Source organism: Moschus berezovskii, chromosome 11, assembly GCF_049115385.1.
Source record: "Moschus berezovskii isolate FMDL1 chromosome 11, NW_MosBer_1.0, whole genome shotgun sequence".
Classification (NCBI taxonomy): Eukaryota; Metazoa; Chordata; class Mammalia; order Artiodactyla; family Moschidae; genus Moschus; species Moschus berezovskii.
The window spans coordinates 46882795-46902700 of record NC_142470.1 but is presented as its reverse complement, the minus strand read 5'-3'; the positions used below and the strand labels follow the sequence as shown (position 1 = coordinate 46902700).

General features: G+C 43.5%; 1 protein-coding gene across 3 annotated transcripts in view; it reads right to left on the bottom strand.

Annotated features, from left to right (window-relative positions):
• FAM161A (FAM161 centrosomal protein A) overlaps positions 1-16279 on the bottom strand; it is a 28259-nt gene extending 11980 nt beyond the window's left edge. For 2 of the 3 annotated variants that reach the window (XM_055400323.2, XM_055400324.2), the window contains exons 1-3: positions 16023-16279; positions 2707-2945; positions 295-1464 (exon numbers count right to left, since the gene is read on the bottom strand). In XM_055400323.2, coding sequence (XP_055256298.2) covers positions 295-1464; positions 2707-2945; positions 16023-16220 — 1607 coding nt within the window. In that variant the 5' untranslated portion in view covers positions 16221-16279. Of the gene's footprint in view, positions 1-294; positions 1465-2706; positions 2946-15900; positions 15965-16022 lie in introns of those variants that run through there. The other variant, XM_055400326.2, reaches the window with a different exon arrangement.
• Positions 16280-19906: the final 3627 nt, after the last annotated feature.

The following is a 19906-nucleotide window of genomic DNA, read 5'->3' as shown; positions in this document are numbered from 1 at the left end:
GAAATCAATATGCTGACTTTAATCTTTTCTAGCCCCAAAGATTCATAAAATGGAAAATATATTTAGTTCTTGGATCTTCCTGACCCAGGGATCGAACCCCAGTTTCCTGCATTGCAGGCAGATTCTTTACCATCGGAACCACCAGGGAAGACCTCTTAGCACACCTTCTGGCAAAATGTTCTATATTTTATAGTAAAATATGTTACCGAATAACATAGCATCGTATTTTCAAATCCCCCAACACAAAATCACTAGAGCGACCGAAAGTCAGTCATCATTGTATTGGTTATTTACCTTGTGGCTTGCTCTCTTCCTCGGGAGGACACCGTGGGCGTTGGAGGGTTGCAGCAACAAGGTGCAGGCTTTGTGTTTGCATCCCTTACTGGTGACTTGCGCCTTGGAGACAGATAAGGCCAACGTGTTTCTTTTAAATTCTCTTCATCTGCTTCAATGTCTGCCAAAATTTTCTCTCTTTTAGTGGATGAATGTGAGGCTGCCTGAAGGTCACATGGTTCACAGACTGTCAAGAATTTGGGATACTTCTGTTCTGAGTGGTGTTTCTGATACCTCTCAGGTAGGTCTTCAGAATCAGCAGTCTGGCGCCTAACCCTGTGTTTATACTTGGACTTCTCAGCCTGTTCAGGACCCCTGGACTTCCTTGTAGCAAAACTCCTGCGAGCTGGACTGTGAGGCAGAGGGGATGGATTCTGTAAAAAGTCTTGAGTTCTCTGCTGCTTCCTAATGTTTTTATAGAGGTCTTCTTCTGTTAACTTGTCATTGATGGTTGAACCATAAGTAGATCGAGGTACAGGTCTGGCTTTAAAACGATTTGTTTTCTTTTTAGACTTAAAAAAGTCTTTCAGCTGCTTTTCCCGAACTGCTTGCTTCTGTTCCTCCCTTGCAATAAACTTAAAGGGCTTTTGAGAGGCCAAAAGAGCTTCTTTGTTCCTCTCCTTCATAGCCCTCCTCCGAACCTCATTTTGCTTGACTATATCATGATAAAGGGGGAGAAAGACAAACGCAGGAACTGGGTTGGCTCGGAATTTTTTCTTACACTCCGACTCTTCTTCTTGCTTCTTGAGCAGTTTGTGTACCATTTCAATATCTGATTTCGATTTCATGTTCTCTTCTTTTTTCTTCTGCTCTCTAACTGTCATTTGAAAAGGCTCAGGTACTGTAATCCTTGGCACCCATTCTTTCGGTTTCTTTCTTCGTTTTTCAAGTGCTGGCAGGTTGACATCTTCAAACTGGATATAATCTTCTACACTGAAGTTTGTCCACATGTTGTTGATGAGCTCCTTGGCATAGGTCATCATAGTGCTTTTCTCAGAATACTTTTTTTCTAAGTTGGGCAACTCTTCTTCAGAGGAAGACACAATCAAGGAGGAAGACTGACTTAAATCAGGTTCTGAAATTGATGTCACTAAGGAGACAGGGTGATGGGAGTTGTTTTCTGATACAGACCTAAGCAAGTGAGGAGAATAGTCAGGTTACCTTTCCAGTTGCATGTGACCAAATAGAAAAATTAGAAACTACATAATTTCTAAGATCAAGGTAAAATAAGTTAGAAAATAGGACAGGGCTGATGAAAACTATCAAATTTTTTTTTAGAACAGAGCCTGGGAGATGCGTGAAATTGATCTATGTTGACTCCCTCACCTTGTTTTACAGGGGAGGAACCTGAGACATCTGAGTCTCCTTGCAGCTAACCACTATTGAATTCTCCACGTGTTTTCCAGAGTCGCCATCCTAAAATATACATCTGATCACATCACTTTCTTTCCTCAAAGTTTCCCATGACTTGCCATTGTTACCATGCTTAGATTATAAAGCCCCTCAAGACTAGCTCCTGCCTACCTTTCCAGTTTCACCTCTTGCCTCTCCCTACCCAGGTCACCATTCTTAAGTCAGATCCAATCATAGGAAGTTTCTCCCACACTGTGGTGATTTCTCAAGGCACCATGCCTTTGCACACATGGTTCCTGGTGCCTAGAAGGCCACTCCTTGCTTCCTACATCTGCTTCAGCTATTTCTCCTTTAAGACTGAACTCCGATATGATACTTCATTTGCCTGTATCCTTCCACTGACACTCTGACATGTTCAACTGCTCTTCCTCTCTCTCCATGATACTTTGTTAAACCATGTTGTATTTCTGGATCTCAGATTGTCTTTGATCTCCTTGAGGGGATATTGATTTTGAGTCCTCAGAGACTAGGCAACATCTGGTACACAGGAGATGCACCACCAGTGCTGACTAACTGGATGAGTAGCCTCAAGTTTCAAAAGAAGCAGGTTTATGGCAAAAATGACTATTTTGAAAACAAATCAGATTTATGTCTTAGTTCTGAACCATCTGTGTTATATCTGTAATGAGCTCAAGTTAATCCACATGTTATGAAAAAAAGACACTTAAAACTGAATTTTAATATTCAACATTTGAAAATGGCCCAGACTAAATATTTTGATACATGTCTATGAGTGGTGCATCAGAAAGAAAAGACTTAAATGGCCACCAAATAACCCTCAAAGCAAGAAGCTACCTAGTAGGTTGATAAGCCATCAAACAATCTGAATAAAAACCCACTTCCATATATCATTAAAAGCACAAAGGGATATTTGAGAAAATATTTTGAAATAATTTGTTTTCCACTTTTAAGTATATATTTTATCTTACAGTCCACAAATAACAATATGGACAAACTTACCTGGAAGAGACACTAGCAGCTTCTTCCCTGGTGATTGCTGGCTGAACTTCCTTTAAATTTAATTTATTCTGGTACAATTTCTCTAACTTTGCCATAGTTTCTATGTGGGCTGCCTTCAGCTCTTCTAGTTTCCTGAAATACTCTTCATTAGAGTGGTAAATATCAGAAAAGTCCACAAAATCCTCATGGCTTATATGTTTTTGTTCATTCACCCTAGAAATGCTGGTGTTAAAATCAGCCTGGTAGGATGAAAAAAAACCTGTTATATGATGTCTGGAGTTGAAAGACAAATTAAGTTGACACTTATTCCCAATGATGCTTTTTTAAAAGTCCACTTAACGAGGTTATAAGTTTACTTGTGGACTATGTACATATAACATATTATAAGTTACTCGTGGGCTATATACGTTTTCTCCTAATAAATATTTTATTAAGAATAAGAGAGAGAGAGAGGGAGATAGAGAGACCAAGTTGCCAGAAAATAAATACTGTTTAATCCATCTTTTAAAGGGTGGTTAGATTCTCAAATTATGTACTAAGAAACACTACAGCAGGATCAAACCAAATCACGCTTGATAAAGAGCCTCCTTCTCAGCGCAGGTTTATCTGAGACGAAGAACACAGTTTCTCCTGCTGCAGACCAAGCAACCATAGCCCAGTGCCCTCTCTGAGCTGGGCTTTGCAGTGTGGGCCCCAAGGGTGTTTCAGTAAAGAGGAAAACTGAATGAGAATTGTGGGGAATGTGGGAATGGAGGGAACAAAACTCTTGGGGGCTCATCAAGAAGCCAGAGAGATACTTTCCTCGATGTGCATGGGGTGGGAGTTGGGGGGAACCTCAGGAACAGTAGGAGGTGAAGGTAGGAGGGACTTCCAGAATAGCCACTCCTGTGGGCAACAAGAACAGTAGCTCCCACGGTGACAAGGACTGTGGGGGTGACAAGAGAACAAGAACACATAGGGCGGTGATTCTATATACACGCCTACAAGGGTATGACCGATCCTTTCCCCCTCACTCCCTTCAAATACCTTTCAATTTCTTTCAACTGAAGGAACTTTAAAGAGGTAAAACCCCATATCCTCCACAAGTACATAAAAATGTCATATTTTCTCAGGTGAGAAACAATTGAAATTGTTTATGATACTATGCATAAAAGGTTACTATGGTTTTAAATTTAATTTACTGCCTGAAATAGACTCAAAATGAAAAAAGTATATTTGCCAAAGAAAATGGAGATTCAATCTGATAAGATTCTAGAAAATAAACCTGAGTAGTGTCTCCCAACAGAAAATTCAGAAGATTCAGTTATCCATAATACTTATAGATATAACACTTTAATAGGCTCAAAAACAGTGTACATGAGGCCAGTGTTGTACCACTTGGGATAACTTAAGAGAAAACAAATGAAAGAAAACAAGTTTTCTTCAGTAGAACAAGTGTGCAGAAATTTATCAACAAATAAATTGGAGAATGGAGTTATGAGTCATGTTGCTGCTGTTGTTCAGTCACCCAGTCGTGTCCAATTCTTTGTGACCCCATGGACTGCAGCACGTCAGGCCTCCCTGTCCCTCACCATCTTCTGGAGTTTGCCCAAGTTCATGTTCATTGCTTCAGTGATGCCATCCAGCCATCTCATCCTCTGATGCCCTCTTCTCCTTCTGTCCTCAATCTTTCCCAGAATCAGGGATTTTAAAATGAATTGTCTGTTCGCATCAGATGACCAAAATACTGGAGCTTCAGCTTCAGGATCAGTCGTTCCAGTGAATATTCAGGGTTGTTCTCCCTTAAGATTGACTGGTTTGATCTCCTTGCTGTTCAAGGGACTTTCAGGAGTCTTCTCTAGCACCACAGTTCGAAGGCATCAATTCTTTGGCATTCTGCCTTCTTTACAGTCCAGCCCTCACAACTGTATGAGACAACTGGGAAGATCACAGCCTTGAGAATATGGACCTTTATCACCAGAGTAATGTCTCTGCTTTTCAACACACTGTCTAGATTTGTCATAACTTTCCTGCCAAGAAGCAATTGGCTTCTGATTTCATGGCTACAGTCACTGACCACAATTTTGGAGCCCAAGAAGAGGAAATCTGTCACTACTTCCATTTTTTCCCCTTCTATTTGCCATGCAGCAATAGGGCTGGGTGCTGTAATCTTAGTTTTTGAATATTTAGTCTTAAGCTGACTCTTTCACTCGCCTCCTCATACTCATCAAGAGGTTCTTTAGTTCCTCCTTGCTTTCTGCCATTAGAGCAGTTATCATCCGCATATCTGAGGTTGTTGATGTTTCTCCCGCCTATTTAGATTTCAGCTTGTAACTCATTCAGACCGGCATTTCTCAGGATGTGCTCAGCGTATAGGTTAAATAAACAGGGTGACAGCAGACAGCCCTGTCACACTCCTTTCTCCATTTTGAACCAATCAGTTGTTCCATACAGGGTTCTAACTGTTGCTTCTTGACCTGCATACAGGTTTCTCAGAAGACAGGTAAGATGGTCTGGTATTCTCATCTCTCTAAGAGCTTTCCACAGTTTGTCATGAGCCACACAATCAAAGGCTTTAGCACAGGTGATGAAACAGAGAGGTTTTTCTGAAATTCCCTTCCTTTCTCTATAATCCAGTGAATGTCGGCAATTTGATCTCTAGTTCCTCTTCCTTTTCTAAACCCAGCTTGGACATCCTCAAGTTCTTGGTTCACATAATGCTGAAGCCTAGCATGCAAGATTTTAAGCATGACCTTACAAGCATAAGAAATGAGTGCAATTGTCCGACGATTAGCACATTCTTTGGTACTAGCCTTCTTGGGGACTGGGATGAGGATTGACTTTTTCTAGTCCTGTGGCCACTGCTGGGTCTTCCAGATTTGCTTACATAATGAATGCAAAATTTTGATGGCAACATCCTTTAAGGGATTTGAATAGTTCTGCTGGAATTTCATCACATCCACTAGCTTTATTAACAGCAGTGCTTCTTAAGGCCCACTTGAGTCATACAACTCAATTAAGAGAATTTTCTGATATCTTCTGCTTTTTTTGTACGTGCTCCTCACCATTACCTTCTTAGCTGTGGGAATCAGTACTTTGTTAATTTCCTCATTCATTCAATATTTAGAGACACTCCAGGACTGAGTGACTTCACTTTCACTTTTCATTTTCATGCATTGGAGAAGGAAATGGCAACCCACTCCAGTGTTCTTGCCTGGAGAATCCCAGGGACGGGGGAGCTAGTAAGCAGCAGAGCTGGGCTCCAATACTATACCTGTTAGGCTCCAAAGACACACCACACTCCTCCCAAGTGCAGGAGGATTTTTTTCGCTGCAAGTGGAATTAACAAGCATACTGTGCTCAGAGGAAGGTATACAGTCTGAGAGGGGGTGGGGAAGAGCATGTATGGAGCACAGCGGAGGAGGGAAAACACGATGAAAAAGGCAAGTAAAGAGCCCCAACCAAAAGCCCAGTGGGCCAAGCCACAGGCACCAGAAGCCCTGAAGGATGTGAGCAGAAGAGTGACAGTCAGTAACACTCAGAAGGACTCTCTGGTAGCAAGTGAAGTGGACAGAAGGAAAGCAAGGTTGGTGGCGGTTAATGGGCTATTGGGAGATTTAAGAGGCTGAATCATTAACCTGACATGGCCTGGACTGTGGGCAAGAAACTGAAAAAGTTTTCTATTTGGAGTGCTGCATGTCTAGGTAAATGACGATCTGCCATTTATCACTAGAGGGGCTACAGGGAAGAGGGGTATTTTTAGGGAAAGGAATTTAATCTCTGTCTTAGACACACTAAGTGTGAGAGGATAGTAGGGCAGCCCAATGTCCAGGAAACAGACGGGTAAATATATCTGGAGACTTGGTAAGAAGGCTGGGCTGGAGATGGAAATACAGGAGCCAGCAATGCACACAGAAATGCAGGTGCAGCCCTGTGTGTAGATAAGGCTTCCTGTGGGCAGTGAGAGGCAAGAACTTGAGGATGGAAATGTTGGCAAACACTAGCATCCAAATAAGCAGTGATAGGACTTCCCTGATGGTCCACTGGTTGAGAATCCAACTGTCAATGCAGGGGACACAGGTTCAATCCCTCGTGTGGAATGATTCCATGTGGCATGGAACAACTAAGCCCATGCATCACAACTACTGAGCCCACACTCTAGAGCCCACGAGTTGCAACTACTGAGACCCATGAGCCTGACCCTGTTCTCCACAAGAGAAGCCACCGCCATGAGAAGCCCATGCACTGCAATTAAGAGCAGCCCCACTCGCCACAACTAGAGAAAGCCTGCAAGCAGCAACAAAGACCCAGTGCAACCAAAAATACAATAAATAACTAATTTTTTTAAAAATAATGTACAAAAAAGTATGAAATGGACCACGGTCACAAAAGATCACAAAGATCAGGTTGAAACAGCAGAATCCTATGAGGACCTCCAGGACACAACAGTCTTTCCATGTCCTTGTTTCGAAGAGCAGATGCAAACAGTTACTAATTAGAGGAGTGAGGGACTGCAGAGAAAAAAGGAGCAGAGTCCTGGTTCCTCCTTAAGGGAAAAACAAAACAATCTGATATAGAAACTAAGGCACCCACCCAGGTAGAGGATGGTAACTTCAGGCTGAGCAGAAGCACATGGATCCCATGCAGAATGGTTGGAACTGGAAGACTGATGATTGAGTTTCCTTGACCACCACCCTGTTATCTCCCATCAACCAATCAGAGAGAAGGTCACACACCCTTTAAGCCTGCCCCCTAAATTTTGCTTATAAAACCTCTTCCCCAACAGAGTAGTTGGGCTTTTTGAGTACAAGCTGCCCACTGTCCTTGTTTGGCTCTGCAGTCAACCTTTCTCTGCTCCAAGCTCTAATGTGTCAGTTTGTTTGGCTTCACTGTGCATTGGGCAAACGAACTTGGATTCAGCAACAAAGTGATACCATATTTAAAGGAAGGGAGCTTTGGTTTTGTTTGAGTTTGGAAGATACTGAAAGACTTCCTGGAGGAGGTGATATTTGAGCTGAGCCAAAGAATGGAAAAACTGGAGGATCAGAGAAAGCATATGAGGAAAGAGGGAAAAGGTACTCTAGAAAGAGGAAATGACAGTAAAAGCAGTGGGGATGGGGTTGTGGGTGGGTGGGTGGACATAGTGGAAAGCACACAGCTGCAGGCTATAAGGAAAGTAAAAATGCACAAAGCAATTTGGGGCAGAAAGCCCAGAAAGGGAGGTTAGGGCAATCAACAGGCGTTTTCTGTTTCTATCTATAGCTGGCTCCCGACCCTTCCCTGGTCATCTGGTTTCAGCCCCCTTCGGTTCAGTTCAGTTCAGTTCAGTTGCTCAGTCGTGTCCGACTCTTTGTGACCCCATGAATCACAGCACGCCAGGCCTCCCTGTCCATCACCAACTCCTGGAGTTCACTCAGACTCACGTCCATCGAGTCGGTGATGCCATCCAGCCATCTCATTTTCTGTCGTCCCCGTCTCCTTCTGCCCTCAATCCCTCCCAGCATCAGAGTCTTTTCCAGTGAATCAACTCTTTGCATGAGGTGGCCAAAGTATTGGAGTTTCAGCTTTAGCATCAGTCCTTCCAATGAACACCCAGGATTGATCTCCTTTAGAATGGACTGGTTGGATCTCCTTGCAGTCCAAGGGACTCTCAAGAGTCTTCTCCAGCACCACAGTTCAAAAGCATCAATTCTTTGGCACTCAGCTTTCTTCACAGTCCAACTCTCACATCCATACATGACCACTGGTATAGCCTTGACTAGAGGGACCTTGGTTGGCAAAGTAATGTCTCTGCTTTTTAATATGCTATCTAGGTTGGTCATAACTTTCCTTCCAAGGAGCAAGCGTCTTTTAATTTCATGGCTGCAATCAGCATCCACTGATTTATTTATTTATTTGGAGCCCCCAAAAATAAAGTCTGACACTGTTTCTACTCCTTCTCCACCTATTTCCCATGAGGTGATGGGACCAGATACCATGATCTTAGTTTTCTTAATGTTGAGCTTTAAGCCAACTTTTTCACTTTCCTCTTTCACTTTCATCATGAGGCTTTTTAGTTCCTCTTCACTTTATGCCATAAGGGTGGTGTCATCTGCATATCTGAGGTTATTGACATTTCTCCCAGCAATCTTGATTCCAGCTTGTGCTTCTTCCAGCCCAGCGTCCCTTGTGATGTACTCTGCATATAAGTTAAATAAACAGGGTGACAATATACAGCCTTGATGCACTCCTTTTCCTATTTGGAACCAGTCTGTTGTTCCATGTCCAGTTCTAACTGTTGCTTCCTTACAACCCTTCAAAGCTGAGAGGGTCAGACACTTTGCAGTTTGGAACGTTCACATGACTTGTGGGAAAGATTACAGACATGGTGTCAGAATTCTCATTCAGGCCTAGGTTCTGCACTTTTTAGTCATGTAGGGAGGCCAAGAACTTTGGAACTTCAGCTTTAAGAAACATAAAGTATGTGAGCCAGTTGTTAAACTAATGTCTCACAGCTCCAAAGTCACCCTTTTCTACACTGCTATGTGATGCTGGGAATGGGACTCTGCAAACCACATTTCTGCTTTGTCAGAGGCTTCCCACTAGATTCTGCCAAAAGTGGGGCTACAGGGAGACTGTAAGGCTGGAGGAGGAAGAAGGGACTATTCCTTCCTGTTAGTTCTCCATCTATTTGTCTGCTTGTATCACTCCAGCTTCCCTGGTGGCTCAGACAGTAAAGAATCCGCCCACAATGTGGGAGACCTGGGTTCAATACCTGGGTTGGGAAAATCCCCTGGAGAAGGGCATGGCAACCCACCCCAGTATTCTTGCCTGGAGAATCCCCATGGACAGAGAAGCCTGGTGGACTACAGTCTATGGGGTTGCAAATAGCTGCGCACGACTGAGCAACTAAGCACAACAACACAACATCACCCCAGCAGTGTTCTTCCTCTGGGCAGCAGCAGCTCACTCTAGCAGCAGAGGCTGATTCCAGGCTGCAGGTTCTCTAGTGCTCACAGAATCAGCGGAATCACCTCAAGGGCTTACTGTTCCCTCCCCCTCGCATGCTCTGCCTCCAGATATCTGCACGGCCCACCTGCTCACTCCTTCAGAGCTTTACTCAAAATGTCATCCTCTCCACAAGGTCTTCATTGACTACCCGTTTTTGAAATGACAACCTCTCCTCTGACTCACTGTCACCCTTTTTCTTCCTGCTTTATTTGTCTCATAAGTACTCACCACCAACTGACATTCTACTCACATTTGCTGATGTAGTTGTGTATTACATGACTGTCCCTACCAAAAAGTAAGCATCATGAAAGCAAGCATTTGCTTTGCTGTGTCCCCAGTGCCTAGAAGAGTGTATGGTCATTGAAAGACCCTCAATCAGTGTTTACTAGATAAACAAATGTGCAGCTAAAACAATATTAAGTCCTCCCAAGGGGAATGGACAGGTATTCCCTCACAAAAGACTGAATCAAAGAAATACTGGCTGCTCTAAAGAGCTATATTCTACTGAGTATTAAGGAAAGGGCTAATCTTCCAAAATCTATCATTAAAATAGGGTGGATATTCCAAAGAATCATTTTTAGGCAAAAGCATCCACAGACTCACCATTCATTCAAGGAGGTCTTAAAACAGTCATTTTCACAAAAAGGATGAAGCTTATTTGAACCTGGAAAAGATGTTTGAAAACGATACAGAAGGATGCATAACTTCTAAAGAGATGTGACAGGCCTGATAACTATACTTAAGCACTGACTGCACAGTATTCACTCTACTTCAGCTTAATGCTGGAAACACTAAACTGAATTTTTCAGATAAACCGACCTCACAGTGTTTTGTGTGACTTCCAACTCTAATTTCATCATTGTTTCCACATAGAAGGAAACAGTAGTTCAGTAAACCTAGGCCAAGGACATTATTTTCCAAAAGCCTAAGATTGTGCCCTTTCTCTTTAACTGTTGAGCTTTTTGTGGAATGCTGTACACACAGCCATGAGATTAGAGGATAATCTTCCCTAGACTGGCTTGACCCATTTAGATGATGACTTGTTCCAACACATGTTGCTTCATTAGTAATCAGCATTCATCATTATCTGTGTTAAAGTTATCATCTATAATTCTGGAATTTTTATTTAAAATTTTTTTTTTGCATTAAAGGGATTTGTAAGGAATGAGGCAGATCTGCATGTAAATGATAAGAGGAAAAAAGAAGTGGCAGAACGATATATATCTACACAATGCTACCATATGTTAAAATATTATGTACACAGGAGATAGGAAAAGGCCTAGAGTATATATCTGATTCAAAATAGTGACTACTAGGACTTCTTTGGTGGTCCAGTGGCTAGGACTCTGGGCTCCCGATGCACAGGGCCTGGGTTCAATCCCTGGTCAAGGAACTAGATCCCACATGCTACAGCTAAAGATCCTGCATGCTGCAACTAACACCAGGTGCAGCCAAATAAAACAAACAAATATTTAAAAAACAAAACAAAACCCAGTGGCTACTAATGGGGAGGGAGGGGGAGCCAGACTCTCTTTTTGTGGGGAGAAGTATTAAAGGGCCTTAGCCTTATTTATAACATTTGAAATTTTAAAAGGAGAATGTTCATGTATTACTTCTATAATTAAAATGTAGCAACAACAAAAAAGAAAATGTTTTGTGAATAGTAATACTATCATGGGCTCGCAAAGAGTCGGACACGACTGAGCGACTGAACTGAACTGAACTGAATACTAAATTAAAAACTGAACAATTTCTAATGGGTGCTTGGTCAGCCTGGTACCTCCTGTGCTCCTGGAAGTGGCTCTCACACTGCCCCCACGATCCTGCCTACCTGTTCCTTGCTATTCTACCTGCTCCCACCCCCACCCCACAACTGCAAATGATAACTCCTTTATTTCTTCAGGAAAAAAGAAACCATCACAGGAAGTTCCCTCATCTTTCCATCTACAAAACTGCCCACTTTGCCTTCCCTCCTGCTTCAGAGATGAAATGTCCCTTCCCTTAGCAGCATCTGACCCTTTCCCTCATCACTGAAACCAATGAATTGGAAACTTCAATGCTCCAGCAATAATTCTACCACGGGAGCTGATCTTAACCTCTTTTGCCCCATTTTCTTGACCTGACTGTTATTGAGCGTTTTAAGAGCTCTATACTAGGCCCCTTCTCTTCTTTCTCTGCCCCTAAGTGACTTCATTGTTTCAAAAATGCTGAAAACTCCCAGATAGTAATATCCAACCCATGCCCCACAGTTCTACAGTTTCACAGGCCCAACTGCTTCCTACATCTTTCCACCTGCTAGTTTCACAGATATCTCAAATTTCAAAACTGAAACCCTGATTCCCGCCCAGCCTCTGAATCTATTCCTCTTCAAGTTACTCCCAATTCAGTAAATGGCATTATCTTCCATGCAGCTGGTCAAACTAGAAATCTGGGAGTGAGCACTCTTGACTTCTTCCTTGGCCTCACATAAGTCCTATGCAATCTGTGTCCACTTGATGCCTGGACTCTCAGTCCAAGCCACTGCCTCTGGCCCCTTAATCACTGCAACAGCCTCCGACCCAATCTCCTTTCTTTGTCAAACCCTCCAATAATTCTCCACAAAGCCATCAGAGTCATCTTTAAAAAATGTAAACAGAAACATGCTAGACCTCTTAAAAGTCTCAAAGACTTCTCACTGCACCTGCAATAAACATTAAACTCCTTACCTTGGTCTATAAGGACCTCCTTACCTCTCCAACCTCATCTTCTGCCCTTTTCCCCTCTCCCCTTGCCAGTCCTGTTGGCTTTCTTTCAGATCCTTAATTACATAAAACTCTTTCTCTTCCTATCTTTGGCCTCTGCATACGCTGCTCCCTCTGCCTGGAATGCTTTTCCCACCCCCACCACCGTCTTCAAAAATGGTTGCTCTTTCTCATCTATCAGGCATTGGCTTAAATGTTAACTCATCGAAGTAGGTGCCCACCTATTGCATTTTTAATTATAGTAGCCTGCTCACCTCTTTCCCAACATTTCCTGTCTTATAATCATTTGACTGCTCATTTTTTATTGTCCAGCTTCCCCATCAGACTGGAAGAACTGTGACAACATGAGCTATGTCTGCTAGCATTCACTTCTGAATAGTCCATTACGAGCACTTAATAAAGGCTCAAAATTAGCTGAAAAAAGAGAAGGCCATCCCATTAGGAAAATCCATGAAATTTTAACTGTGAATTATAGAATATTGCTTTACCCATATCATCATCAACCACAAAGCAAGACCCGTGAACTGATATCTCCAACTGAGGCTAGATTCAAGGAATATGCCTTAATGCCCTTATATGGGCACAGAGTCCTGCAAGGGATGTATATGGAGTCATGGGGGGGGGGCTTGGGGGGAGTGGCTTTGGCAAGCCAAAGGATTTAAAGGGGCCTACTATGACAGTAGATGGCAGACTTTATTTTGGGGCTCCAAAATCACTGCAGATGGTGACTGCAGCCAAGAAATTAAAAGACACTTACTCCTTGGAGGGAACATTATGACCAAGCTAGACAGCATATTCAAAAGCAGAGACATTACTTAGCCAACAAAGATCTGTCTAGTCAAGGCTATGGTTTTTCCAGTAGTCATGTATGGATGTGAGAATTGGACTATAAAGAAAGCAGAGTGCTGAAGAATTGATGCTTTTGAACTGTGGTGTTGGAGAAGACTTTTGAAAGTCCCTTGGACTGCAAGGAGATCCAACCAGTCCATCCTAGAGGAGATCAGTCCTGAGTGTTCATCGAAAGGACTGATGTTGAAATTTCAATACTTTGGCCACCTGATGGGAAGAACTGACTCATTGGAAAAGACCCTGATGCTGGGAAAGATTGAAGGTGGAAGGAGAAGGGGACGACAGAGGATGGGATGGTTGGATGGCATCACCAACTCAATGGACATGAGTTTGGGTATACTACAGGAGTTGGTGATGAACAGGGAGGCCTGGTGTACTGCAGTCCATGGGGTTGGAAAGAGTCGGACATGACTGAGCAACTGAACTGAACTGAACTATGACAGTTCTCCATAATCAATTTTGTGTGATGGCTCTATGGTAAGCTGAGTTAACTCCATTTTATAGACGACAAAGTTGAGAGAAACTAGCGTTTAAAAATCAAAGTGAGATCAAGCCAAACTGTGAGGAAGGTAAAGCTTGGCTGCTGCACTCTCTTTCTTGCCTTTCCAGTGCTTTGTCTGCCAACCCCAGTGTCTCCATCAGGTCTACTACTATGTGCTGCGTGCTAGGTCACTTCAGTCATGTCAGACTCTTTGTGATCCTATGGACTGTAGCCTTCCAGGCTCCTCTGTCCATGGGATTTTCCCGGAGAGAACACTGGAATGGGTTCCATTCCCTTCTTCAAGGGATCTTCCTGACTCAGGGATCAAATCCACATCTCTTACATCTCTTGCACTGGCAGGCAGTGGGTTCTTTACCACTACTACAGTGGCAGCTGATCCAGATTTGCTTTTGGTTCCTTCAAGTACCGTGGTCTCAGAATAGAGTTACACTCAAAACTTAGCTTCTCTTTTTCTTTTTTAGTGAGATACTGTCCCTTAGAAACTAGCTCATTAGATAAACTGATCTCTCCTACGGTAATGTTTCTAATACAAATTTGTAATTTTACAGGGTTCTCTGGAAGTATACCTGCAACCACAGAAATGACTGACTTTTCCACTACAGCAAGCCAGAAGAGAACTTAATCTCTTGTTCTCTTGTTCTCTTTGGGACACGTGTTCAAATAACAGCCCCACTGGCAGCTGTTATTATTATTACTAATTTATACAAACTGTCTTTTAGCTATGACATATTCTCTCATTTGGTTCTCATAATAGCCCAGCGAGACAAGAAAGACAGTTATTTTAAAGCTCTTTTATAGATAAGGAAACAAACTGAAAGAAGTTATGTCTTAATATTAACTAGCAAATGAACAGATCCTAACCCAGGACTCCAAATTCTCTTCATTCAAATCATTTTTCAACATCAGTCCACCTCCTTCATTGGCTATTGAAATTTGAAGCTTTATCATGAATGAATTTGGTTGTAGATCACCCATTCTGGTTCAAGTTCAGGGTCTCAATCTGCTTTACTCTGGATAACCTCAAGTAGTTTATCTGTTGGTAAAATACTGCCCATAAAAGGTGTTACTACAGATTTTCTCATTAACACTTTTAGTGCAGATTAAAGAGATTAGAATTCCAAAATATCCATTGATTTCTAATAGCCCTAGACCACAAGATCCTCTGGAGAAAGGAAAGGCTGCCCACTCCAGTATTCTGGCCTGGAGAATTCCATGGACTGTACAGCCCACGGGGATCGCAAAGAGTCGGACACGACTGAGTGACTTTCACTAGACCACATGTTTTGAATCTAAGATGCTTTGAGCAAACAGTATTAAGAATTTGGGGGGACTTCTCTGCTGGTTAAGACTGCACTCCCAACGCAAGGGCCTTGGGTTCCGTCCCTGGTCAGGGAAGTAGATGCCGCATGCCACAACTAAAGAATCCACACAAAGGTCACATGGAGGCAACTGAGTCTCAGCACAGCCAAATAAATAAACATTAAAAACAACAAAAGAATCTTTACCTGGGGTTAAGAAGGTTTATATCTGCAGATTGCTGGTTAAAATTCAAAGTTCTCATCTTTTAAGTGAATAGAGCAGATGGCAGACTTGGCCCCCTACCTGGTATACAGGTGTTCGCAAAACACTTGACACTGAAAGTTGATCCGTGAAAAAGCTGTTTCTCCCCACTCTGAGGAGCCGTGTGGCAACATTGGAGCCTCGGTAATTTGCTTCTCTGGAGGCTTAACTCTGTTTCTGATCTACCCACTGAACTCCTGCTGGTTTTAAACATCATCTCTCATGTATTGTATTAAGATGCACTAATAACCAAGACATCTAAGTGACAACAAAACACACCTGACAACACAGCTGATTCACTTGCATTTTTTGGATTATTTTCTGTAGGACAGCACAATTTTCCTCAAGTTGAAAAGAAAAAGGAAAAAAAGCAAAGCAAATATCTATTCCCAGAAGTTGCTGGAGCATAATGAATAAAGTTCTGTACTTTTCATTCTCTAGAAATAGCGTAACGTAAATGCCCTCCAAGAAATTTTTACAACAATTTCTTTGGTTAAAATTAAAAGACTTTTATATGCCTAGGTTTTGAGTATTTTCCGTGAGGGCCCAGAGGACGTGGATGGCCAGGCTCACCTGTACGGAGGGTCAGGACAGGGTGCGCATTTCCCAGCCCGCGCCTCACCAGCGGGGGTCGCCGATCAGCCTCCAATTGCACCCGGCGCCCAGCCCCACCCCACTTCCCGCCCCTGCATTACCGGCGCCCGCGCCAGCCGTGCCGCCGCCTCTTTCTCTTCTTCTTCTTCCTCCTCTTCCTCCATGGCCGCCGCCGCCGCCGCCAGGGAATTCAAGGGGTCTTTGCGTTCGTACTGGGCGACCCGCGCTCCGGTGTTGGGATTGACCGGGGTGTGGAGACTGCTGGCCGCCAACTTCGCCGCTCGGTGCGAAGCGGCCATCACCGCGCCGCAGAGGCCTTAGCGCCCGCGCTGGCCCGAGGCGGGGAAGCCGGCGTGGCCGCAGGCGCCCGATTGCTCTTTGCTTAGGGTGGTGGTTACTAGGGGCCCGGTAACTAGGGACGCTACAGGGGCCGCGAGGGGCCAAAAATCACTTAAAGCCGGCGCCCGCCGCGGGGCCCCTTGGACAGTGGGAGTCAGTATTGTCTTTGCTAGTTTAGAGGATTGGTCGGCGGAATACGGCACCTGGTCCCTCTTCTTCTCATTTCAGCCCCTAAACGCAGACTTCTCACATTACACTAATGAAACGACTTGTGGTGGTAGTGGTGGGGCTTTTTATTCATTGAAATAATATGTTTGGAGGAGGCGGCGGCGGCTGAGGAAAGCAGCGGGTGTTACTGTGTTGCTGTCTCGGGACAATGGTAAAGTTTGCAACCCGCGACCTAACATGGCTCTCCAGCGAGCCAGAGAGTGGGAAGCAGTGAGTTACTTTCTACCCTGATTTGAAAGCTAACAGAAATCGACCAATCTGGAGGAGGTGCTAGTTACCCCTCTTGTCTGACCAATAAAAGCCTAGAGTTGGGTGGAACCCGGTCCACCCACCAGTGATTGACAGTGCAGGTGTGTGACCTGCACATTTGCCGCTTGGGTTCCTCCGCTTTATAGTGGTGGGGATCGGAAGGCGCGAACGCCCAGCAGTAGCCACAAACAAGCCTCATCTCCACCTCACCCCCAACAACATCTCTTACTTGGGATTTGGGCGCTTCAAAAGACGCCTTCCCGCTACACCGCGTGCCTGTATGAGAGGCCTAACCTTAAAATAGCAGGCGTGGGGAAGTGTCAGCCAAACCCCTACTTCCTGAGGCTGAGGCCGCAGCCACCTCCCACTCTTGGCCCTACAACCTGCTGTCGCCGCCACAAAGTTAGGGTATGCAGCGCGCAATATCAAGACCCCTTCTCTGAGGTCTGAGCCAAGTATTTCTTGTTCGCCCGTCAGGAATGTAAACACTTGTGAAACGCCCTACTCCCTCACCTTCTGCAGGCTGCTCTTTATTTGGGCTGAGGATTTGCTTCAACCACTGGAACAGATACTGGCTGGATTCTTAGCCAAAGCTAGAGTTGGAAGCCCATGAGGTGGACGCCTCAAGTGACCACAGAAGGGACTTCTAGGCGTTTACATGCAGCGAGTTCTGTGGCTGCACGCGACCCTCTTGTGATTTGACCCCGTCCCCAAATCAGCATGCTGAAGCACCGAAAATAGAACATTAGAATAGAGTGGAAAAGAAGCAGTAAGTGTGGAGGACATATTGTATGTGTATGTAGAAGAGCAAAAAAGCTTCCACTCGTGAGCAGTATTCTAAATTTGCAGTTATCTTTTAAATTGTTTTTACTGAAAAGTAGTTGAATTACAATGTTGAGTTAGTTTATGTGCAGCAAAGTGATTCAGTTCAGTTCAGTTCAGTCGCTCAGTCGTGTCCGACTCTTTGCGACCCCATGAATCACAGTACGCCAGGCCTCCCTGTCCATCACCAACTCCAAGAGTTCACTCAAACTCATGTCCATCGAGTCGGTGATGCCATCCAGCCATCTCATTCTCTGTCGTCCCCTTCTCCTCCCGCCCCCAATCCTTCCCAGCATCAGAGTCTTTGCCAGTGAGTCAACTCGTTGCATGAGGTGGCCAAAGTATTGGAGTTTCAGCTTTAGCATCAGTCCTTCCAATGAACACCCAAGATTGATCTCCTTTAGAATGGACTGGTTGGATCTCCTTGCAGTCCAAGGGACTCTCGAGAGTCTTCTCCAACACCACAGTTCAAAAGCATCAATTCTTCGGCGCTCAGCTTTCCTCACAGTCCAACTCTCACATCCATACATGACCACTGGAAAAACCATAGCCTTGATTAGATGGACCTTTGTTAGCAAAGTAATGTCTCTGCTTTTTAATATGCTATCTAGGTTGGTCATAACTTTCCTTCCAAGGAGTGAGTGAAGTCACTCAGTCGTGTCCGACTCTTTGTGACCCCGTGGCTTCTCTGTCCATGGGATTTTCCAGGCAAGAATACTGGAGTGGGTTTTCCAAGGAGTAAGCGTCTTTTAACTTTATGGCTGCACTCAGCATCCGCAGTGATTTTGGAGCCCCCAAAAATAAAGTCTGACACTGTTTCCACTGCTTCTCCATCTATTTCCCATGAAGTAATGGGACCAGATGCCCTGATCTTAATTTTCTGAATGTTGAGCTTTAAGTCAACTTTTTCACTCTTCTCTTTCACTTTCATCAAGAGGCTCTTTAGTTCTTCTTCACTTTCTGCCATAAGGGTGGTGTCATCTGCATATCTGAGGTTATTGATATTTCGTGATTCAGTTATATATACATAAATTTGCAGATATCTAATAATATAGCCTCAAAATATATAGAGCAGAAATGGACATATCTATAATAAGAAAACAACAAATCTTATCATCTTAGGAAGAATTATTTTTCACCTTTGTATTGAAATAAATACAGTGCAATGAATAGATCTTAGATGTGTAGTTGGATGCCTTTTGACAAGTGCATACACTCGTAAATCATATTAAGGTACAGAATATTTCAGTCATTCCAGAAAGGTCCTTTGTGCCCCTTCCCTGTATGTTCCCCATTTCACATTTCCTTGACTGTTTTAGAACTTCATATAAATGGAACCATACTGCATATAGTCTTTTTTCTCTTAACTTCTTTTGATCAACATACTGGTGTTTAGGGATTTGTCCGTGTTGTATATAGGGATGATCTGTTCCTTTTTAATTGCTGAATAGTATTCTTTGCTAAGATAATAGTTTTCCAATACTAGAAAAATTTTCCTCTTTATTTTGTGCTGTAATAGCACAACTGTTACGTTATGAATATAATGTAACAGTTATAGACAAGATATACTCTTACATTTAATCAGCACCATTGTGCTGTATTCAGTCACTTCAGTTGTGTCCAACTCTTTGCCACCCCATGGACTGTAGCCTACAAGGCTCCTCTGTCCATGGGATTCTCCAGGCCAGAATACTGGAGTGGGTAGCCATGCTCTCCTCCAGGGGATTTTCCCCACCCAGGGATTGAACCCTTAACTCCTGCGTCTCCTCCATTGCAGGCGAATTATTTACCACTGAGCCAAAAAGGAATCCCAATCTGCACCGTTAACGTTGTCTGTATCACTTTCTTAAGTTTATTCACTTACCCTTGTTTCCATTTATTTACTGTTTGTTGGCTGTCAGTTTGGATCCCTCAGGAAGATGACACCAAGAAGGAGTTAGAAGTGAAAGAGAGTTATTGGGGGAAGTTTCTGTGAAAGATAAAAGGAGAGGAATAGGAATGTTTTCAGGACAAGATATTCTGATACCTTAGATAAGAGAGAGGGAAAGGAGAATAATTGTGTAGGAGGAGGCTGAAACTACAGTGAAGGCCTGAAAAAGTCTCAGACTGGTTAAAAAGAGAACTCCAACACAAAGATTGCACATAGAGCAGACATAGCCAAACACTACCAGTCCTGCAATCTCATCATTGGCTAGCACTCCCTTTGAAAAGCAAGTTCTCAGATGATATAATTGGGAAAACCCTAAAGTGCTGTGGTTTCAGCCTGTTTGTTAGCCAGTGGTATGCTGGTAAATGGTTGATGACAGTCTCTCTGGGAGAATGTGTGTGTGTGATTATGCTTATAAAT